The sequence below is a fragment of the Trichomonas vaginalis genome, chromosome VI (assembly GCF_026262505.1).
Source record: "Trichomonas vaginalis G3 chromosome VI, whole genome shotgun sequence".
NCBI lineage: Eukaryota > Parabasalia > Trichomonadida > Trichomonadidae > Trichomonas > Trichomonas vaginalis.
In genome coordinates, this window is record NC_067208.1 from 8,648,539 (window position 1) to 8,670,670 (window position 22,132).

At 35.4% G+C, this 22,132-nt stretch overlaps 15 protein-coding genes and 2 pseudogenes across 17 annotated transcripts, besides 1 other annotated feature; 6 read left to right on the top strand and 11 right to left on the bottom strand.

The window, feature by feature from the left end:
* Positions 1-15,490: part of a mobile genetic element that runs on past the window's edge.
* Positions 464-916, bottom strand: TVAGG3_0829790 (uncharacterized protein; the record flags this gene model as incomplete). Its single annotated transcript, XM_051248422.1, has 1 exon — positions 464-916. One exon carries the CDS (start codon positions 914-916, stop codon positions 464-466), a length of 453 nt encoding a protein of 150 aa, XP_051083897.1.
* Positions 1,544-1,828, top strand: TVAGG3_0829800 (protein of unknown function, DUF4106 family; the record flags this gene model as incomplete). The annotated part of the gene is made up of 1 exon (XM_051248423.1): positions 1,544-1,828. The coding sequence occupies one exon, from the start codon at positions 1,544-1,546 to the stop codon at positions 1,826-1,828; it is 285 nt and encodes a 94-aa protein (XP_051083898.1).
* Positions 2,210-2,530, bottom strand: TVAGG3_0829810 (organellar and viral DNA polymerase type B; the record flags this gene model as incomplete). The annotated part of the gene is made up of 1 exon (XM_051248424.1): positions 2,210-2,530. The coding sequence occupies one exon, from the start codon at positions 2,528-2,530 to the stop codon at positions 2,210-2,212; it is 321 nt and encodes a 106-aa protein (XP_051083899.1).
* On the top strand, positions 3,880-4,080 carry TVAGG3_0829820 (uncharacterized protein; the record flags this gene model as incomplete). The annotated part of the gene is made up of 1 exon (XM_051248425.1): positions 3,880-4,080. The coding sequence occupies one exon, from the start codon at positions 3,880-3,882 to the stop codon at positions 4,078-4,080; it is 201 nt and encodes a 66-aa protein (XP_051083900.1).
* TVAGG3_0829830 (uncharacterized protein) lies at positions 4,110-4,238 on the bottom strand (the record flags this gene model as incomplete). Its single annotated transcript, XM_051248426.1, has 1 exon — positions 4,110-4,238. The coding sequence occupies one exon, from the start codon at positions 4,236-4,238 to the stop codon at positions 4,110-4,112; it is 129 nt and encodes a 42-aa protein (XP_051083901.1).
* On the top strand, positions 4,941-5,315 carry TVAGG3_0829840 (uncharacterized protein; the record flags this gene model as incomplete). Its single annotated transcript, XM_051248427.1, has 1 exon — positions 4,941-5,315. One exon carries the CDS (start codon positions 4,941-4,943, stop codon positions 5,313-5,315), a length of 375 nt encoding a protein of 124 aa, XP_051083902.1.
* On the top strand, positions 5,439-7,834 carry TVAGG3_0829850 (annotated as a pseudogene). Its single transcript has one exon. A coding segment is annotated over exon 1 (2,396 nt).
* TVAGG3_0829860 lies at positions 7,882-9,360 on the bottom strand (annotated as a pseudogene). The gene has a single exon. A coding segment is annotated over exon 1 (1,479 nt).
* On the bottom strand, positions 10,006-10,161 carry TVAGG3_0829870 (uncharacterized protein; the record flags this gene model as incomplete). Its single annotated transcript, XM_051248428.1, has 1 exon — positions 10,006-10,161. The coding sequence occupies one exon, from the start codon at positions 10,159-10,161 to the stop codon at positions 10,006-10,008; it is 156 nt and encodes a 51-aa protein (XP_051083903.1).
* Positions 10,181-10,582, bottom strand: TVAGG3_0829880 (uncharacterized protein; the record flags this gene model as incomplete). Its single annotated transcript, XM_051248429.1, has 1 exon — positions 10,181-10,582. One exon carries the CDS (start codon positions 10,580-10,582, stop codon positions 10,181-10,183), a length of 402 nt encoding a protein of 133 aa, XP_051083904.1.
* Positions 11,838-12,689, bottom strand: TVAGG3_0829890 (phage tail repeat-like family; the record flags this gene model as incomplete). Its single annotated transcript, XM_001313652.2, has 1 exon — positions 11,838-12,689. The coding sequence occupies one exon, from the start codon at positions 12,687-12,689 to the stop codon at positions 11,838-11,840; it is 852 nt and encodes a 283-aa protein (XP_001313653.2).
* Positions 12,858-13,706, top strand: TVAGG3_0829900 (uncharacterized protein; the record flags this gene model as incomplete). The annotated part of the gene is made up of 1 exon (XM_001313653.1): positions 12,858-13,706. The coding sequence occupies one exon, from the start codon at positions 12,858-12,860 to the stop codon at positions 13,704-13,706; it is 849 nt and encodes a 282-aa protein (XP_001313654.1).
* Positions 13,711-13,953, bottom strand: TVAGG3_0829910 (serine threonine-protein phosphatase family; the record flags this gene model as incomplete). The annotated part of the gene is made up of 1 exon (XM_001313654.1): positions 13,711-13,953. The coding sequence occupies one exon, from the start codon at positions 13,951-13,953 to the stop codon at positions 13,711-13,713; it is 243 nt and encodes an 80-aa protein (XP_001313655.1).
* TVAGG3_0829920 (phage tail repeat-like family) lies at positions 14,781-15,292 on the bottom strand (the record flags this gene model as incomplete). The annotated part of the gene is made up of 1 exon (XM_051248430.1): positions 14,781-15,292. A coding segment is annotated over one exon (512 nt), but the record flags the coding sequence as incomplete, so codon positions are not given.
* A 2,048-nt stretch (positions 15,491-17,538) lies between the features above and the next one.
* TVAGG3_0829930 (DNA repair protein RAD9 family) lies at positions 17,539-18,608 on the bottom strand (the record flags this gene model as incomplete). The annotated part of the gene is made up of 1 exon (XM_001313656.1): positions 17,539-18,582. One exon carries the CDS (start codon positions 18,580-18,582, stop codon positions 17,539-17,541), a length of 1,044 nt encoding a protein of 347 aa, XP_001313657.1.
* Positions 18,609-18,752: 144 nt separating this feature from the next.
* Positions 18,753-20,283, top strand: TVAGG3_0829940 (uncharacterized protein; the record flags this gene model as incomplete). Its single annotated transcript, XM_001313657.1, has 1 exon — positions 18,756-20,174. The coding sequence occupies one exon, from the start codon at positions 18,756-18,758 to the stop codon at positions 20,172-20,174; it is 1,419 nt and encodes a 472-aa protein (XP_001313658.1).
* Positions 20,284-20,503: 220 nt separating this feature from the next.
* TVAGG3_0829950 (RNA polymerase II transcription regulator recruiting protein) lies at positions 20,504-21,302 on the bottom strand (the record flags this gene model as incomplete). Its single annotated transcript, XM_001313658.1, has 1 exon — positions 20,676-21,302. The coding sequence occupies one exon, from the start codon at positions 21,300-21,302 to the stop codon at positions 20,676-20,678; it is 627 nt and encodes a 208-aa protein (XP_001313659.1).
* Between the last annotated feature and the right edge of the window lie 830 nt (positions 21,303-22,132).

A 22,132-nucleotide genomic window follows, 5' to 3' on the forward strand; every position in this document is an offset into this window, starting at 1 on the left:
TAAAAAAATATTTTTTTATCCGATAGAAAAGATGACGAAATTCATCTCAGTAAACAAGTACATGTCAGACTTAAAGAAGAACTAGACCCATTCGCTTATTTGAATGTTTACTTCTACCATTTTGAAAAGTCTACATTTGAAAAGTTTGGAACATCGAACCAGTTAAGTTTGCTATTGTGACTAAAAATGGTGCGAAATTGAAGACTTAGACATAGAAGGTTTGTTAGCAGTCAAAGAAAATTTGACAGAAGGTTCTCAAACCTTAAAGAAGGCAAAGCATACAAACTTGTTATACCTTATGAACCAAAGAAAGCAGACGACTATGAATATTATGAGTCTAAGATAGTTGAAGTTCAAGGTAAATTGGGTAAAAAGATTTTAGAGTCTAAGCCAGTGTTTGCTCCTAAAGAGGAAGAGAACATTGACATTGACCCAGAAATGTTCTAAAAATAAAATTTTATTTTTACATGTCATATCTCCCCTTCTCTGGAACTGGTTCTTTCTTCTCTTCTTCTACTCTCCCTTCCTTCTTTTCTCTCTTCTTCTTCTTCTTCTCTGGTGGAGTTATGTCAAATTTGGCGCAACCATATTTATGTAAAAGTTCTTTGTCCTTTAATAGCTCTTCTATTCTGTTTCCTATTTCATCTTCAAGAACAGCGCATGTGTCTTCTTTGCATTCTAAGAACTTTTGTTGGACTTCATCTTTCCAATCGGCGTCATCTCTGTCAACAAGTCTGTCATTGACAAATTTTAAGACTGCTCTGCTTAATGTTTTATGGTTCTTGTCATATTCCCAGAAACAGAACTTTAGAACAAATTCACCTTTCTTGTTTACACTATGTAAGATTTTATGGTCGACAGATGTTTTGCTGTCGAAAAGCTTGTCTCGAATATAGATAGCGAAATCGCTAGACATTTTCTAAAAGATAAAATTTTTAATTTTTCTAAAAATATGTTAGAAAAAAAGTTTGCTGACATTGACAAGAAATTTGAGAATGTTTTAAACAAGAACAAGAGGAAGTTAGAAAATGCTCAGATAAAGCCTATACATGACAAGTTCTTATTTGCTCAGAATGGTATAACAGGTCTAATTGCACCGCCTGGGTCGGGTAAGACTTTCACTTATCTTAAAATGGCTGCACAACAACAAGAACTAGATGAGAAGAACCCATTCTATGAGTTAGTAGTCATTTGTAGTACTTCTGGTCAATTTGACCAAACCGTCAATTCGTTCAAAGATATTATAAAAAAGTCTAAGTTAGTATGTATAAAAGACTCTGAGTTGTTAGATTGGATAAAGAAGTACCAAAGAAGAGTTTTGAAGTACAATGCTATAAATGAGTATGTCAATTCGAAGTTTAAAGACCCAAATGAGGAAATGCAGAGAATATTAGAGAAGAAACACTTCAGAAACAAACAGAAAGAGATAGAATACATTTCGAAGAAATTGCAATCTTACGATTGGAAGACATACCCTCATAGATGTCTTCTTATCTTAGATGATTTCGCCTCTCATCCTTTGTTAAAGAACAGAGAACAAGATATGTGTCGAATTCTTAAGAAGCTCAGACACTTTAACATCTCAGTTGTCATTTGTGTACAGACAGCAAAGAGTTTAAGTAAGGATGTAAAGAGAATACTTACTGATATCATACTTTTCCCTGGATTGTCCGAAGACGATTTCATGGAACTTATGAAAGAGTCCATGGCAGGTAAGTTTGACAGACATGAACTCTGGGAGAAGTACAAAGTCATACAAGACCCTCATACTTCTTTCAGAATTCACATCTACGCGAACAAAGTTCAAATTGTAAAAAGTCAAGCTTGAAAAATAAATGGTTCATCTACCCTACTTGTTTGAAGTTGTCAAAATACTCTCTTATTTTTTACGATTTTCATGAGTTTTGGCTACCCCTGTAAAAGTCGGTCTAGAGAAATTTCATGAAATTTGGTCATTTTTCAGCAAAAATATATTTTAGGGTAGAAGGGTATATCTACCCCGTTTTCTACCCTCATTTCTACCCCAGTTATTTTATAAACGTTTCACATGGTAAACGTTATTTTTTAAATTTTGTGAAAACTCAACGGTTTGACACAAGCCCTAAAATATATTTTACTCAGAATTTTACTCAGAATTCAATAAAAATATATTTTAGGGTAGATGGTTAGATCTAACCTGTTTTCTAACCTCTTTTCTACCCCAGTTATTTTATAAGCGTTTTACATGGTAAACATTGTGAATTCGTGAAATTCTAAACAGTTTTGTAGCTTCGATTTCTTCACGAAGGATATCGAATGTTTTCACAATGCCGAAAGTTTCTTTATATTTCTTCTTGACATCTGAAAGAAGGAAATCGTCAGCTGTTGGATAGTTTTTGTTTAGAAATGTCAACATGTCCATTTTATCTTCTGCTGGTTTCTCTGCCTCCCTCTTTAAGTCAGCATAGTCGTTTCGCATACGTTCTATCTCTTTGACGGAGTAGTTATATTTCCTCATTGCTGCTTTACATTTAGAACATTGTGGGTTCATTTTTGCGTTATATTCTGAAACCTTACCTGCTAGTATGACTAAGGCGTCAATTGCTCTCTTTAACTCAAAAGTTGCGGGTTTTATCTGTTCATTCCATATCTTACCTCTTCTATCTTTATCTCTTATCTGCCATACACATTCAGCAACTAACGAAACAAAGTTGTCGTAGGTCTTAAACTCCCCAGATTTATATATGTCAGAGATGTTCTTATATACCATATCGCAATCTTTGTCCATGACTTTGTGGTTGCAATGAAATCCAAGAAACTCATAGTTAACCTTTCGTATGAACTTCTTTATTTCTACTGAGTCAGTTGCTTTGACTTCTATTTCATCGAATTCTGGAATAGTAAGCTTTTGTTGTTGGATTTCAGGAAGTTTAGGTAGATGGTCAATAATATCCTGCATTTCATAAAGATATTCTTCATCTGTTTCATCTTTTGCAGTGCAATCTAAATCTCCTTGGAGAAGTTCCTGCTTTATCTTCTGGATTTCTGTTTCGAAAGTATATGAAGAAGGAATGAAGCTTTTCATCTCTACTAACATTGAAGTTGGGTTCATGACTAACGAGTTTGGTGCTGTTGTTGCTAACATGTTCTTACAATAAAAATAAAAAAATATTTTTTTAAAAAAACCAACTTTATTTTTTATTTCGGGAAAACTCATGACAAATTCAAGAGGGTAGAAAACGGGGTAGAAAAGAGGTTAGATCTAACCATCTACCCTAAAATATATTTTTGCCGAATTCTGTATAAAACTCATGACAAATTCAAGAGGGTAGAAAACGGGGTAGAAAAGAGGTTAGATCTAACCATCTACCCTAAAATATATTTTTGGGTGTAAAATTCAAATTGTAAAAAGTCAAGCTTGAAAAATCTAAGTGTTTAGTCTTAGTAAGATGGTAGCTTCTTAAAGCATATGCCGTCCTTGAGTTTTATGTACGTGAAGAGAAGTACAATGAATTCAATTACGAGTACAATTGCAATGACAACTAAGGCAACTATTTTTGTCTTTTGCCAGCAAGAGTACTTCTTCTCTTCCAATGGTTCGGCAGAACTATACTCACTCATGAGAAATGCCAAAACGGTTTAATAGAAAAAGTGTCATTTTTTTCATGTCCGAAGACTCGAAGGTGCAACACTTCCAAAATACCGACGAACTCAGAAGAGCAGCATGGCAGTATCTTCTTGACAACTTCTTTGAGTTCTCCAGGAACACCTTGGAAAATGCTGAAGAACTCCGACACAGAGAATTTGGAGAAATTGCACTCCAATACTACCTTGACAAACAAAGGGTAAACAAAGGGTAAAATAAGACTAAAAACTTAACGTTTAAAAAGTGACATTTTTATGAGCTCCGAGTCACCGAGAAAACTTGGTCAGATGTTAGCAGCTTACTTCCCCGAGGAGGATGGAAGCGTTACATACATCAGGTTCAAAAACAACGAACCTGGAATTGCGTACAAAATTCGCAATTACATGACCATGGAAGAGTACGAAAGGCTCCTACAAGAGAAACCAGCTCTAAACAACTCAGAAAAGAAAGAGTAAAAAGTTTAACTCGTAATTGTTTTATTTTTTTACTTGTATGGGCAAGCTGCAAGAATGAAGTCGACTATCTCAGTCTTTGTCTTGACCAGTTGGACTGCTCTTGCGAGTACGTCTGTTTTGCGGTCTCCAGCTGGTGTCTGACCTTCGTAATTGCGCATGTTCTTGAAGAGCTCCAACTGTAAATGGTTGTAGGATGAAGAGTCTCTCAGACTGCTTGAGGTAGTCTTCACGGTCACGAACCGAATCTGTGGTACGAGTCGAATCGGTCGATTTGAGGGAAGAGACTGAAAGCCTGTCGTCTTCCATAGGGGCTGTGGCATAATCTTTGCGTAAACGGTTCAGACCTTCTTCGAAGTCTTGGTCTCTCTTCGATTGAGATTGAGATTGGAATTGCTGGGTGGAGCTTGCTGGAACATCCAAGGGTTGGGGAAAGTAAGGCATAGGCTGAGGAGGGTAGTTCGGGAAGCCTTGTGGTGGGTAGTAACCTTGAGGTGGAAATTGGTAGTAAATCGGAGGTACTTGCTGGAACTGAGGTTGCTGAGGAGACTGTTGTGGTTCTGCAGCTTTCGGTTTTCTGGCTTTTGGAAGGCGTTCAGGAAGAGAACGTCAGTCATCCGTTTGTGTCCTGTCGGAAGGAAGAACTTTCCTGTCGGAAGAAGAACTTTTTCTGTCGGAAGGAAGAACTTTTTCTGTCGGAAGGAAAAACTTTTTCTGAAGTTCGACCAAAAAGTTCTCAATTTTCGAAAATTTGAATGGTTTACGGACGGACAACTGGAAGAGTTCTTCCTGTCGGAAGGAAAAATTTTTTCTGTCGGAAGGAAAATTTTTTCCAGTTGGTCGGGAAAACATTTTCCTGTCGGATGGAAGGACTCGGAATGCCAGAAGGATTTGACGAGGCAATTTACCTAATTGAAATTAACGACTGCGTAAAAGACTACTTGCGCAAGGTCATGAAGCCCAAGGTCAAGTTCACCACTATTTCTGGAAGGTCTACACTTCAGCTCGAGACTTCGACTGGAATTCCAATTCAAATACCAGACGGGACAGCCTACGATGGCATAAAGGACGCCAAAAGAGAAGCTCTTGTTAAGTTCCTAAACAAACGTCCTTGGATAAAAATACCAAACAAGGAGAACCCCCTACCCCATATGAAATTGGCAATTCAGTCTCTCCTTCACTTCTCGGGTCAGCCGTTCTACATAACCTGTGAAGGCGACATTCAGCCAGTTCTTTAAACATCTCATTTTAACTTCACTTTTTTTATGTTTTTACGCATATGAAGAAGAAGCCTTCTGGTAAGTTTCTTATAGCCATATACATGGCACGCTTTGAGTAAAAACATTTTTTTCTTTTTTTGAATGAAGCAAGTTAAATTCGTCCCACACCAATCTCAATGGACCGATGAAGAGTTTCAAGCTATGGTTGAAGGTGTTGAGAACGACATAGACGGCGAACTTGAAGGAGCTCAAATCACAATTGCAACCAAAATTGCAGAAGTCAAGGAACAGATAGCTCCACTTAAAGCTACCAAAGCTACTCTTGACCTCATGGATAGTTACCGTTTAGATGTCAAGAGTGGAATAAGACATTTAAAATTAAAACTTCTAAACTACGAAGCTATACTCCAAAAGTTAGCAGAAATGAGAAGACTTACCAGAGCTACTTACATGTAAGGGACTTACCTTCAAGCAATCCGACAAAGATGAATTTTCTGACATTGTCCCAATTTTGTCCGAAAGTCGCTCAGATGTTTCGAACTGCTCCCAACATATCCAGAATATGAACGTTTGCTGAACTCTTCCGCAATCTCAAAAAACGTTTTTTGGTTCTCATGTTCGAAACTTTTATCGAAGAGACAACAAACGTTCAGAAGAAGAACAAGATATTATTTAAACTTGTTGTATGACATAACTGTCATAACAAGCTTTTTGAAGTAAACACCGCCATTCTCAAACCACTTCATTTTTTCGATGTCCGAACAAGCACCGAAGCCGAACACACATAGCAGATGTCCTTTCAAGGTTGCCAGACAAGCGCCCAGTTCAAATTCAAATTATGCATTTGAAAGCTCATCTGACAAACACCGTTAAGACTCTCCAAAGTAGTCTTATGGAAGAGATGAAGGGACTTAAAGGTGAGTTCCTCATGAACCAAGCTTCCAATGAGAAAGTCCTGAACGATTTAGCGGAAACCTTGCGCATTTACGCGAGAAGAACGAGACCTTGCCAGACTCATCTACCGTTTCTTCGAAGAGATAGACGCCATCTGGAAGGTACTCGGAAAGGACAGAACATGCAACACCGTACTTCGTGAGTACCAAATTGAAGAAGGAATTGTCGAGGAAGAAGAGGAAGAAGAGGAAGAAGAGAAACACGAAGAAGAGGAAGTTTGGGCAACCTTGTTGCGATGACGCTTACAGAAATTTCCCAACCCTACCCATACAAAATCCGCAACAAGGCGACAGGCAAGGTTCTTACCCCAGTCCTCAACAACTTGGGACACTTGACCCTTACCTTCGAAATTACGGTACAATTTCCATGGGAAGGCTTGTCGGTATGCAATGGGTTCCAAATCCAAACAAGAAGACGAAAGGTCAGACACATTGACGGTGACAAGCTCAACAACCGTAAGGAGAACCTCGAGTGGTTCTAAGAGTTAAAAAAATTTTTTTTAGGGGGAAACCCCAAGTAAATTTAAGTTTTAGTTGCGTAAGCGGCCTTAAATTAATGGTCATTTGCAAAATTAGTTCCTGACCTCTGAATTGAACTCTTTCGTCATCCCAGTTGCGTAGGAGGTCGTCCCAGAGGAGTTGGTAGAATTGCCAATCCAAGGACGATTTGTCCTCCCAGGCATTGAGGATGTACTGCTCGTAGAGTCTCATGACCTCTGCCTTGCACCAGACACCCTCTCCCTTGAACGTAAGGCTTCTTCGAAGTGCTCGAATGCGATTGGCTGCGGGACCATCCGAAATGACACTTTTTGTCCGTTTAGTCAATGTTCGTGTCTCGTGCCATAGTCGACGAAAATACAGACAAACAGGTTATATATGAGTTTGAGACCAAGAATGGTGTAACTCGACCTGTCCGATTCAAAGACTCCGAGGGCGACCATGAAATTAAACGGAAATTAGCTAGGAAGGAATATAAAAATTTTTTATTTCATGCAATGTTTATTTCTGTGCCGTCTTCTTTAACACCCCAATATTTCCTTTTCGATATTACATGAACTTCGGTGAAAATTTTGTCCAATTTGAATTGACCCATCTTCTCACCGACCATACCATTTCAATGAGTTTGTTATAGCCTTCTTCGTTCGTCATGAGTGCGTCGATGTTCTCATAGTAAACCTTGACTTTGGATTTGACTTCGGAGAAGAATTTGTTGTACTCGTCAAGGACTGCTTTTGCGAACTGAGGGTAAGACCAATGTTCGACAATAGGTTTTAATGTGGTTACTAAGCCACTTTCACCTTCGGTAAATTCGTATTTCAAAACAAAAGGAGAAAACCTTTCAACAAAGTTGTCGACCTTCTCATAATGTTTACTCTTCATCTCTTGAGGTTTTTTAATGGAATACCCCATGTCGAATTCATAAGCAATTTTAATGTCATTGCAAGTTTGGGGTTTGAAGCTTTCCTAATATCATACAGTTGTTGTATGACTTTTCCAACTGTATAGTTCCTTCCTGGGAACTCACCATCTTCGTTTGGAATTCCAGTCGGGATATATTGGACAACCTCATGTATGCAGCGTTAAGGTCGACATAGTATATTTTTTCATCTGAGTCGAACTTGTCGCATCCAATCGGACCAGTTTTGGAAATTCAAGCGAGTCTCTTATCTTCTGAGAAACTTCTCCTGTTATCTCATAAACATCGTCGAAGCAACCTGTTTCATATAAAACCTTCTGACCTAACTCTGATGCTCTCCAATACAATTTGACGTCGATTGGATGCCTCAATGGAAGTTTGTTTATAGCATCTTGAAGTTCTTGCAACCTCATTGGAAGTTCTTCTGGTTCAGGTTGGTATCCGAACAATCCAACTCCTTTTGGAACTGTGTACTTCTTTTGTACTAGAACTTTGTCTGGAACAACTTTTGGTCTTGCTAACAGTGAAAAGTTTGTTTCGTCTTTTGGTACAAAACTTTCTGTCAGCTTGTCATCTGGAATCGGTTCCAACAAACCTTTCTCGAAAAGAATGTTAACAGCTCTGACAATGTTGCACTTGCCTTTTCCGAACAATGGGTTTGTAAGACTTTCGTTCAACATGAAGTGGTTGTGGACAATTACAATCTTCAACCATGGTAAGTCTTTGTCAACAACAAAGTCGTCATGTGAAGAACCTTTCTCAGTCGGAATGTTGACTCGGATATTGACATTTGCCAACGGTGCAATTTTTGCCAATTGACCTCTGAGAATGTACCTTGTTTTTACACATGACTCAAGATACTTCATCTTCTCATCTGTAACAAGACCGGAGTTCCTGAGACATGTAAGAATGCAAGGTTCGTTGACAATTGTTTCAATTGAATTGTAAATTCCATACCTTGTCAAGTCAATGTCAGACTTATTTCTGAACGGGAAGTATCCAGCATGTTGTCTGACTGCTTGAGGGTTAGGTTGGTACCATTCGAACTTGACACTTGCAATTCCTTCAATTGCATTCAAAATGTCTGAGTCGGAGTCAACCATTTGTTCTCTCTTTGTAGTCTTGAAAGCGTCAAGAAGTTTGCAGCTGTTTGTTCATTGCCATGCATAGTAAATGTGACCATCCAAATCTGTTAGGTTAGTCTGAGATTGTATCCTTTCTTATTTCCGTCTTGTATGGCAGCAAGTACTCCCATGAAGCCTTCTTTGTTCTTTCCTTCGTCAAAGTTTACTGTAAAGGTTCGACCAGATGTAATTTGACTTCTAACTTCACGATACTTTTCATATGCATATCTTGTTCTTTCCATGGGAGCATGTGCGTCTTCACCTTTTCCTTTTTTCCTTCTCAAAGGATGCAATTGTTCGTCATGTTTCCAGTAGAATCTGGCAAAGCCGTCGTGTCCTTCAACTTGAGGTTCACTAACATCGAAAGGCATGTCATAAGACGTTCTTCTTCTAACCTCTCTAGTCTGTTTGGATAATTTGGCGTGCTGTTTCCAGTCCATTTCGTAGCGAAGACCAGCCAGTTTGTCATAGACTTTTATGGGTCTTCCCTTCCTATATTTAAAATTCTTCGAAACTCTCCAACCATATCTTTGCAACTCTGCTTTTATTCTAGCAGATTTTCTATCCATTCTATATGGGGGCATTTTTATAAAAATAAAAAAATATTTTTTTCTTTACTTACATAACCGCCTGCTGCCATAAGTCTTTGACGCCAACCCATACCAGCTAATGAAGGTTGACTTGGTTTAGTTTGGAAACTAAACTTTGGTTTTGGTTTATCTTCAGTTTTTGGTTTTTCTTCTTCTATCGGTTTTTCGTCACTTTTCGGTTCCTCTGACTTTACCCACTGCAGGAACAGTTGTGTCGTCAACATCTTCATAAATATCATATGCCATTTGTTTTTGTTTTCCTTTCAACTTTTTGTGTTTGTTGTAAAGTTTAGAATATTTCGACTCTAAGTCAATGAGATGTTCTATAATGAACTGTTGGTCAGTGAAGTAAACTTTTCCATCTGTTGTCTCGAAAGCTCCTTCAGACTTCAATATTTTATTTGTGAGAGTCTGTTTCTTTTTTGAGATACTAGCCGTTCCATTTCTATGAAAAGTGACTTTGTAGTTAGGGTTTGTATTTCCAGACCTGGCACTTTCTATTATTGAATTTTTTCTTCATCTGTAAGTTCTTTGACAGGTTTTGACAATGGTTCTGAACTTTTTGTTTGTGGTGTCAAATCTACCGTTTCAACTTCTTCGGTCATTTCATCTCAGTAAAAAATTTTAGTTTGGTTTGTTTTCAACTGGTTGTTGTTGTTTTTTAAGTCGGTCTAAAACTTCCTGAGGTATAGGAAGAACTTGACAAACACGTGGTTGTGTAACTGCTGGAAGCCGACAAATCCATCTTGAACCCATTTGTCTCAATGCTGTATTGTTCATTTCATCTCAGTAAAAAAATTTACATTCCCCACGTTTGAGGCGGTTGCGGTTGGTTGTTGTTTACCCACTGTTGTGCATGGTTATATCCTCTGTTAAAGAATCTTTCACCTTGGTCCATATAGTGCCCTGCTTGGTTATAGTAGTCATTTGCTTTGTTATAGTAGTTTCCTGCTTGTCTTCCTACATTGTCCATCCATCCTTGAACTTTTCCTCTTGTTTCAGGATTTGGAATAAGATTTGCTGCATCTCGTGCTACCTCCCAACCTTTCTGTACAGTTTGTATAATAGGTTGTGCTTTCTCTTTCAGTATACCTAATGTACTCAAAATCTTCCTTCCAATTCCAAATGCACCTCTGGCTATTGTTCCCACTGCGGGCAAAAATCTGGATGCAACTCCTGCTAATGCGCCAAATAAACCCATTTCTTATGGGTAAAAAATGACGAATCCAAACAAGGACCCCTATGTTTCTAAAGCAACAAAGAAAGCACTCATGATAAAAATCTTTAGTTCAACACCAAATGCTTGGTTTATGGATATCTTGGAAAACATTCCGAGGTATAGAGAAGATGGACCACCATACTGGCTAATATTTGTCGGTCAAAACACAAGATACTGTGAAGCCATACCATTAGTCCAAAAATATTTTAGATGTGAAAACTGCTTTGACAATATTCGTTGACAAATACCATCCAACAAAACTGACATCTGACTGTGAAAGTTCTTTCAAATCAGACGATATTAAAAACTATCTGCGTTCAAAAAATGTAAACCAATATTTCATTGTCGACCAAAACCATTCTGCTCTTGGTGTCATTGACAGTTGTATAAAAATCTTAAGAGACTTAAACCAACCACAAGGTGGTGAAGCAAATGAAATGTCATATGACGACAAATATAAGACATTTCTCCATGGCAAAGATGAGACAAGTTTTAAATATTTACAATAGCCGTAAACAAAAAGGTTTGGGAAACCACTCCCCCGAAGAAATGAAAAACAACCCGACTTAGAGAAAGACTATATATTTAATAGTTTAGTCAAAAGAGACAAACAAGAAAGAATGCCAGGCTTCAAACTTAAGAAAGGTGACAAAGTAAAAATAGAAATACCTAAACGCGACCCATATGAAAATACTATTGACTATGACAACAATGGGAACTCGACAGGTACTCACATTCGTGTTCGTAAAAATAGAAGAAAGTATACAAGAGAATATTATGAAGTTTTAGGCAAACATGGCAAAATGTACACACTGCAAGCAGAAGATAAAACTACTATTGTCAGACCTCGTTTTCAAACTTGTCAAAGTTCAAGGTGGTATACTTTCAAAGACAGTTCCTAACAAATATAAGACAACTCCTGACGAATATGCTAAAGAAGTTGAAAATGACGACTAAGCATTTCTATACCATGCGTAAACTGTCATGTAAGGTGGCATGTAGTCTTTACTTTGTCCCGTTGTTTGCGTATATCCTGAAACGCGATGTGTATGGTTCCTCCTACCTCAGTGTTACTCCAGTAACAATTTATAGCAAACTTAACGTCCTCTTTAACATCATATCCTTTACCTTTTGTCATTCCTGACCAATCCCAAAATCTATGCTATGCAAACCTGCTTGAGATGTACTTAAATCTATGTAGTGACTGTGTGCAGGTAAATTTGCACCTGAAATCGTTTTACTCCCACCTGTTTCCTTTGAAGAGTTTGCACAATACAAAAACCTGTCGACTATTTGAGTCCAAGTTCCAAAACAAGTAACTACTTCTGGTCTGGTAGAGTTTCATTGACGTGTAATAGAACCTATAGGAATATACTGTTTGAAGTATTTCTGTCTTTAACGTTTGAAGCTCTGTTTTGTCAGCTTTTTTAACTAACTCATCGTTAACATATGTTTTGTCAGCTTTTTTATCTAACTCATCGTTAACATATGTTTTGTCAGCTTTTTTATCATATAAATCTTGAGCAGTGAATTTAACTTTGTTTTCATCCTCCATGACATAGACATTTCTACATCTAATGTATCTCATCGTCGTTATGTCTTCATCCGATGTTAAACCTTGTGGAAAGTTAGGAGGTTTCCAATTTAATACATCCCCACCAGTTCCATCAGGTTCTTCAACCGTTCCTGCAATATTTTCTATACCAACAGTTGCGAAGAAATCGTGTGTATGTCCAACGTCACTTTTCTTGTTTAAGGTTTCTTGTAAGTTTGTAATATTTGCAATGGTATGTGTATGAGTCTTTTTAGAATATTCGTTTTCAGCTCTTGTCACTTCACTTGACATTTTATTGTCAACATATGTTTTGTCCGCTAGTTCAGGATGAGTATGTTCTTTCGTTGCATATGTTGCATCTGCTCTGTCATGTTCTTCTTGAACTTTTTCAATGACATACTCTTTGTCAGCTTTGTTGTCAACATCTGCTTTCAAAAGAAGTTCATCTATAGGTTTCTCGTTTAAAGTTCCTTTTGTTGGATTTATACAAACAGTATGGTTCTTATTGTCTTGAAATAGAAACTCGTCTGTCATTGGGTTTATCGTCAGTTTTAAGTTTCCTTCTTTCAATGACTCAGATATCTTAGAATAGTTTGAAAAGTTTGTTGTGTTCTTATTTAGAGCTTGCAAAATGAGTTGTCGGTTGTGTTGTATTTCTCTCATAGACGCTGTTTCTTTCGACATTTTTATTCTAGATAAAATATGCTTTCAATAGAAAAAGAAAATTCAAGAGTTGCTACAACTAAACCATTAGATGAACTTTTTACTAACGTAGGTCAAAAGTTTGAGACAGAGACCGTAAAGCATGAAGGCTATCGTTTTGACTACCCATTGAGATGGTTAAGAGACCCATCCGTCACAAAAGCTATTGGCTTTCGTAGAATGAAGTTCATTTCAGAAGCCATACATGGTTTCCCATTTACGGTCGGTTTTGAAGTTCGATACTATAACAAAGAGAAACGTACGTATGAGAAATTTGAACAGGGAAAACTTTTACAAGTTAGTTTGCTTGTAAACTTAGAAACAACTCTTCAAGCTTTTCAAGAAAAAATAAACGATATCTATCTCGAATATGCAAAACAGTACAACATTGACGAAGGAGAGTACCATCTCGATATTATATATGACAGGAAAAATGCAACTGTTAAAATCAATAGAATAGAAGACCTTGGAGAAGACGTTTATATTTCTACAAAATATAACAACTTGGCATGGTATAGATTTTTGAGGATGTTAAATCAGCCTGCAGAATATCCAGTACACCCGAACTTTTATGAAGTCGAAAACCCTAATGGAACATATGAAAATGTTTTCGACTCAGATGCTATTATAGTTCATGCTTCATTTTCTGGTGCACAAAACTCTTTTTTATGCTTGGCAAATGACTTTTACGAAAAACCTACAAAGCTATACGAACCACCAAGTGGAAGTATTTCAGACTTTCAAGTATGGTTTACTACAGATGGAAGAAAGAGAATAATTCCATTATACCACGCGTTTTACTTAGAACTTAGTTTCATATACAACTACTATCGAACGGTAAAAATATGATTTTTTAATACGGTTGAGGTGTTGGATTTGGTTGCCAACTAGACTGTGGTGCAGGTTCAGGCTGTTGTATAACAGGAGCTTGCTCTTCTGGTTCAGGGTCTTTAGGTATAATACCAACGAACTGACCTACTCTTTTGCCAATATTTTTGACTCCGTTCCAAATTCCTCTTCCTACGGTTTTTATTCCATTCCATATACCTCTTCCAACATTTCGAAAGAAGTTTCCTATTCTTCCAAAGAAACCCATTTTACTATATGTAAAAATCTAATGTCCACCTAGTCTCTTACGTTTCCTTCTGAGTTCCATAGCATTCTTTAACTGGAGCTCATACATTCTATTTCTCCTCTGGTAGAAAACATACTCTGGGTCAACTCCTGTGTTCGCGTCATCTGCATAGAGTTGTTTATATCCCACTTCGGGGTTTGTATAAAACTCTTTCCATCTCATATTTGCATACCATGGTGGCAAACCTAAAGCAGCGTCATTTGACATGGCAGTTTGCATTTGTACATCTGTTGGCACTTGACCATAGTTTGCCATTGCAGTTTGTATTCTAACTTCATTTGGAATATTCTCTGGGTTTGGTTGTCCAGGTTGCTGTGCATTCGCTAAGTTCTGTGCGTCCATTTAATATTAGATAAAAATATCTCTTACGAGTACATATGCTGAACATTTGCAGGCATTGGTTCATCTTCATATTCTCTATATCTTTCTGCCACGTCAAATAAGTAAATGACACAATGGAAAAAACCTAAAACAAGTAGTCCTATTTCAAACCACATTTACTTACTAGTAAAATTTCTTTGTTATGACACTTTCTCCGGTTTATAGGACCTCTCTCATATTCTATCTTATCGTATCTAAACTCATAGTCATGTATGTCCTCTAACCATCTCATGACACTTTCCAAACCACTTTTATCGGATGTAAAGTAAAAGCATGGATGGTTATGTAAAACGTCTAAAGTTTCTAAAGAGTCTCTCAAAGTCCAGTCTACTTGGTATTGAAAATCCCATGTGTTATAGAACGGCGGGTCCACTATAAAGAAAACATTTTCCTTGTCTTTATATTTTTCATACAACTCTGTCCAATGACATCTCACAAACTCTATACCCTCAATATATTTTTCTATGTCCTCTTTGAAAACATTTGTATAGTTAAGATATAAAACTTTTGACATAAGTGTTTCAATGTCATGAACTCTTATAGCACCACTATATAATAGTCTAGCAGATATACTATCCCAGTCTATATATTCTGCTTTTTTCAAAACCTCTCTGACAGTATTTTTCTTATCTAATGGTATACGTTCCATCTTACCTATAGGTATCTTTTCTTTCAACTCACTCAATATTTTATTTGTGTCTGGTATATGTTTGAGACGGTTCATATAGTTGTCGAAGTCATTGCATATAATCTTTGAGTCAGGAAATACAGTATGGCACAAATGGGATATATAGAAACTTCCACCGAACAAATCTACAAATGTTAGACCATTCGGTAGTTTCTTAAGTTCTCTCAATAGAATATCTTTACATCTACTCTTATTTCCAAAGAAGGGTAACGGTGGTTTTGTGAAATTCATTTTATATTTAATAAAAATGTTTTTTCCCTGAAAAGTGACAGAAAAGTGACAAAACATGAAAACATATATATTTTGTGAAAAGCTCCTGGAAGACCCGTATATAAAAACTTCATTTTATACTAACATCTTCGGGGCTAGAGGGCACGAAGTGCCTGGAAGCCCCACTACCTTTTTTTTTTTTTTTTTTTTTTTTTTTTTAGACCAATCAAATCTTAATATTAGTAAATGTATTTTCCTAGAAAACAAAGCAAAATATACATTTTATGCTCATAGTGGTCGTATTATAGTTAAACACTGCACTGGAATTTTGTCTAAAGGTGAAGCCGATGGTTCTGTTAATACAGATGAAATGGTTACAGATTCATTTAAACTTACATTTGAATTTCTTTCATTAGGTAAATGTGAAGCAGAACATCCATTTTTATTCAAAAATCCATTGATTGATGACGAAAATGACGCATATTATCGACATTTGGTTTATAAAAGAAGATGAGCTAAATTAAATATTAAATTTTTAAATTTAAGGTAAAAATGCAGATAAATATGATTTTAAGTCTTTGTTCCTCATCTGAGGTACAAATTCATTGTATCGACCTCAGATGAGGAACAAAGACTGCAATCAGATGTTGATTGTCGACAAAAGACTCGGAAGATTGTAACAAACAATCTTTTAAGTCTTTATTCCTCATCTGAGGTACAATACCTCAACAAGTACAAGCTGAAAATAAAAATTTCGTAAATTTAAGTACTCTCTATCAATGCGGACATGATTACACTGGATATGCCAGTATATATCATTCATATGGAGATAAAACTCTAATTTCTACAAACATCACTAATACGAAATGTAATGAAAATTCAGGTTGTAATATTGCTTTAAATCCAATTAATATTAGGTTTTGTTGTTTCATTTCTAATGATAATAGTGAATCAGGCATAGCTTGCTTGAATATTGGTGATACACCTGATTCATTTATCAAAAATTCAATTTTCAAAAACAATTCATGTATAAGTGATGATTCAAGAGGTGGTATTATTACTTACTCAGTATCACCTCAAATAACTCTTACTGTTTCAGAATGTGTTTTCTTAGAAAATATAGCAAAAAATACTTTTTTTGCATATAGTGGTATTATTAAAGTTATTCACTGCACTGGAGTTAATATAACTTCAGGTGGTAATAATGGTTATATTGACACAGATGGAATGGCTACAAATTCATTTAAACTTACACTTGAACTTCTTTCATTAGGTAAATGTGAAGCAGAAAATCCGTTTTCATTAGAAAGTATTTCATTTCCAAATCCAAAAATCGATGAATTTGACATATTTCATCTAAATCTAAAACGATATAGAAGATGATAATTTTACTATACATGTAGTTTTTATTCATTTGTTTAAAGTAAAAACCTGCGATAATATAGTGATATCGACCTTTTTTTAAGAAGACTTATTCTCTGCCTTTTTATTGAGTGAATGAAATTATAGAAATTCTTTTATTATTAATAGAAGAAAGAAATGAAATTTCAGAGTGGCTTGTTGACAAAGTAATTATCAACATTCATCAGATTAATGCCATGAGTAATTTATGGGAATACTTCGTTGAGATTCACTAATCATTAGAATACAAAGTTGCCATTTTCTATAATTTGTAATAAATTAAAAAATATTTAAAAATTAAACAGTTTTAGTCAGAGTCTTCTGATGTAAGAGAAAAACCTTCAAGCTGACTTGCTGACACAATAAGGTAGGTAAAAATAATCGCTGCTAAAACTACCGTTCGTAACACTCTCAATTTTGAATTGTTACGGGCGGGAGCACCTGTGAAATTTGCCGATTTCAAAATAAAGAAACTTTACGTGTTGTAAACTGTTTACATTTGTAAACACTTTACAACACGTAAAGTCCTCAAATTTGAGAGTGTTAATGTCAAAATTTCGTGTTACGAGTGATTTTACCTACCTTAATATTCAACTTTAATCAGATTAATTTTATGAGTCATTTATTGGAAAAATTAGTTGAAATTTGTTCTGCATTTGAATTTAAAATTGTCATTATCTATATTTATAAACATTGATAAATAAAACAATTTTAGTCAGAGTCATCGGATGAAAGAGAAGAACCTTCATCAAATGAACTCCTTGAATCATTATTGGAAAAATTAGTTGAAAATTTGTTATTCCAATAGAACTAACTTTGTAATAAAATAAAAATAATAATAATAAAAATTAATAAATAAAACAATTTTAGTCGGAGTCATCAGAAGAAAGAGAAGAACCTTCAGATTGGCTTGCTGACACAGTGATTGTCAATCTCTTTCTTTCCTGTGTGATAGGTGAAAATATAGATCCAATCAAGAACTGAGATGAATCAGATTTATCCTGTGAAACTCCAATTGGTGCAGGGAATTTAGGAGGTTCTGGAGGAAACTGTGCTTTAGGAGGTTGTGGAATTTGTTGTGTGTTTTCATTTGTTTCTTCATTGTTTATGTCATCAGACATTGTTGCAATTGCACTTTCTACTTCAACAGTGTTGTTTTGGTAATAACTGCGAATAACAACTGGAATGCCTGGAAATGATAAGTATATATCTGATATTTCTGAAAATATCCTATTTACCCGCAAAATGTTGCGAAAATCTCCAATTGAAAACTCTAAATTTCGGAATTTAGTGTCATTAAGTTCAATATTGCAGTTCTGATTCTGTTTTATGTTCAATGATGAGTCATTCTTGGACTTTTCTTCATCTTCTGATGAGAAATTGGCGTAAAGTAGTGATTTTTGTGAATTAATTGATAAATTTATGAAATGTACCCTTTTAAATGCGACTTTGATATCTCCAAAGTATGTATGATTCATACGAAGCTTGGCTACTTGGTATATTGTCGTAGAAAAGTAATCTCCGACGGCGGAAATCGCATCTTGTAAAAATAATTCAAAATTGTGTATGATTTTGTTCTGGTCGACCATTTTGAGTAGTAGCATGGTCCTTGTTGTATCTATTTCGAGGTCTAATTGTATGGAATTCGTCAAATTTTTGGTATTATTTGTAATACTTTTTGCAGTTATCTGGAAAATTACATTTTCTTGGTCGCTAGTGTACTCATATGAGTTGAAGAATTCTGGTTTGAAGCGGATTACTGGTCTGCAAGTATGGGAAACATTATTTACAAAAATCATGAATTCATCCTTCATTGCGCAGATGACAATGTCTTCGTTAATCCTTCCAAGATTCTTAAAAGCACGTAGAAGTATGTTAATCCTCTCTTGGTTCACAGTTGTCGCTTTCATTCAGAAAATCTGACTGAGGAACTTCCTCTAATAATTCAAAATGTAAATTTTCAGAGTAAAAGTGACTGCTTTGAATTGTCTTAGTTTTAAACTTATTATATAACATAAAAGAAATAAATTTTCCAAAATTGTGATAAAAATTTACGTTAATAAATTTATAAAAAAACAGAGGAATGTCTATTACAACACGTTCTGATCGTTTCTTTGATCTCGCGTGTTCAGACACTCCTTCACATGTTGGTCCAGGTAGTTATGATCTTCCTGGTTCAATTGTTGCAAAAAAAGAAACTCCATATCCGTTTAATTCAACATCAGCACGCGATAGAGAAGTTGTAAATGATACTCCTGGTCCTTCAGATTACTATCCACAAGTTCCTAAACTAAATATAAGTGCAGCCTCTGGTATGAAATCTTCATCCGCAAGAAGTGCTTTTCCTATTTCAGATACGCCAGCACCAACAGATTATTCAGTCATAGAGAAATGGAAAAATACTAAATATCCAAGTAAAAGACAACCAATGTCTGCTCGTGGAGTTAGAAACTCTTTTACAGGAGATAAACAGTTTGAAACAAGTCCTGCCGATAGAGATATTCGATTACCATTCAATAGAGGCGCTAAAATCTCTAATTCTGCTCGTTACTCTCCAGCCAAAGATAATTTTCCAGGTCCTGGCTCATATAACGTATCTTCTGGTCTTTTTGATAAGTCATCAGCTTCTCCATCCGCACGCCACAAGTCAGCAGCGTTTTTATCAAGTTCTGAACGAGATGTTTTTCGTACACCTGATTGGGTATCAGGAGAATGTGGTTTAGGTCCGTCTTCATGGAAATTACCAAATAAATCAAATGCTCCTTTTGGTTCTAGAGCTAAAAAGAAAAATTTCTGGGGATCCAATCGTAATCCTGGTCCAGGATCGTATTCAGTTAACGAAAATAGCGATTTCAATGCTAGTTCCCCTAAGAATCCTCGAAGAAAGCGTTCTGGCAAAGGAAATGCTGCTTTTGGATCCGGATCAGAACGAAATATTTTCGGAACGCCAAATGATGTTCCAGGACCAGGTGCGTACAAGACTGAGAAGAAGAGGAAGATCAAATCCGATAGAAACAAGCCATTTAACCAAAAAAGCGAAAGATTTACGAGTTCAAAAAAGGATTACGATGCAGAACCAGCTTCTTACGATATTGATTTCGGAGACAAGCTCAGAAGAGAATCCCAAAAAGCCAGACAAAGTGCTGCTTTCATGTGTAGTATTGATAGAAATCCTTACAAAGTTACATCAGAAAGTCCCGGAGTTGGCAGTTATTCACCGGAAAGATATGATACAGACAAGCACAAATTAAAGGTCTGTATTATTGGTTCACAAAGAGAAGATCCACGAAAGATATTTGGCCAGAAAATTGAAGATACTCCTGGACCAGCTCAATACGAGATTCACGAACCAAAATCATCATCAAAAGGAGTTAGTATAAGACGTGGTAAACGAGCTCATCTTGGAGGAGCAACTGATACTCCTGCTCCTGGTTATTATAACACTGAAGGAAATATGGTGAAACAATCTTTCAATGTTACGTATTCAATTGCTAAGCTGTGATTTTATTTGTAATAATAAATGTTTGTATTATGTTTTGAATTAACTTTTTTAATTTTTTGAGAAATGATTTTCTAAATACTTAAATAAGTAGGAATCTCCTTAATCTATTAAGATTCTTTTGCTAGTGTATCAAAGATCAAAGTGGAGTTATCGAATGTTTTGCTTGTTATATGAGTTTTCTCTAAGAAAAAAAGAACATTCGTCGTACTTGATAGTTTAAGAGTGTAAGATTGTGAAATTATCTTATCTCTATTGTGAATCTAAAGCAAAGGATGAATGCTGATTATCATATTTGAAATAAGATACTTTATGGCCTATGCAAATTTGAGAAAAGTCTCCAATTTTGCATTAATGATGGTAGTTGCTCACAATTTTCTCCTATTGGCCAAAAACAAAAGCTGTATAAATGAAATAACTGAAGAGAATTCCATTGAGCACAAAGAAAAAAGTTTAAAGTTTTAAAATCTCTAATTTATACAGACAAACATGGTAAGTTTTAATCTAAAAAACAAGTTCGAAAGATTCGAAAACATCTGAAGGAGCGCACCAGTCGAATAACTCATCGATCTTAGAATTTGAGTTCTCCTCGAATATTGGAGCTGGAGTTGACTCGATTGGAGCTGGAGATGGAGCTGTGTTGAATGACTGTGGAATGGTCATATCATAGCTTATCATTGGAGGTGTTTGGACGTAAGCTGGACTAGATTGTGGAGATTTTCTTGCTTTTTTGCCTGTTCCTGTAACTAAAAAGCTTGCATTATGTGTTTTAAGAAATTCAAGTGTAACACCTCTTCTTTTAAGAACCATGTATCTAGATTTGATACTAATATCAGATCTATTATTGAAAAATTTGGAAATAATAACCCATTTTGCTCCAAATTCTTGATATTTTTCAAGAAGAAGGATATCTTCAGCAACTGAAAATGGACTTCTGTTAATGTTTGGGTTTAAGTAGTTTTCCCATCTTTCCTTGCACTGGCGTGGATTTCTGTCACCCATCTTTTCGGAAATTAATTTCCAATTCAACTCTGAACATTCAGATATAATGGAGCAAAGTCTCATATCATCATTCTTAGTGAACTTACACTTTGGATGGGACTTTGGAGAAGAGCACATATCATCAGACATCATTCTGGAATAATGAGTTTTTCTTTCACAAAATTTTTATTTGAAAATTCCCGCTAATTGAGAGAGACTCTGAATAGCACAAAATAATAATTCTTGATAAATTTTGATAAACATGTAATGCAGAATATATGTAACTTTTTATATGAAATTCAGAGTAATAAATTTGTTTGCTATGATTTGAAAATTGAAAGATGATAAAAATTGTAGATGTTAGTATACTTGTCATAGCATTGTTAATTCTTAAAAAATAATCAACTATAATCTTATCAAAATTTTTCAAGGAATAGATTGATTTTAAGTATTAAATTAGTTTATTTATATGATATAGATAATGTATTCGAATTGCGAATTATTGAATTCAATTTTCATTTTGGCAAAATTGCAAGAAGAATCTTAATATAAGACGAATTTAAAATTTGCTAGTCTCGTCCCACTTTTCAATGCTCGATTTTTAAAAACTGTTTAAAAATGGAGCTTATATTGAAATAGTTTGTGGTAATTTTTAGTCTCTACACTATTTCAATATAAGCTCCATTTTTAAACAGTTTTTAAAAATCGAGCATTGAAAAGTGTGATGAGACTTGCAAAATTTTATTTTTTGAGAAATGTTTTGAGGATATCTCACAATTAGCGGGGCCTATTCGTCTCAATTTAACTTCAATTAAAATGATGGGCAATTATATTTTTTACAATTTACCAAATATAAACAATATGTAATATAGAATCGTTTAATTCATAATTTCATTAAACATATTATTTATTCAAATATTTAAGAAGAAAAAGGAGGTTTAATAATTAATTATTTAGCGGAAGTTTTGATTGATAACACA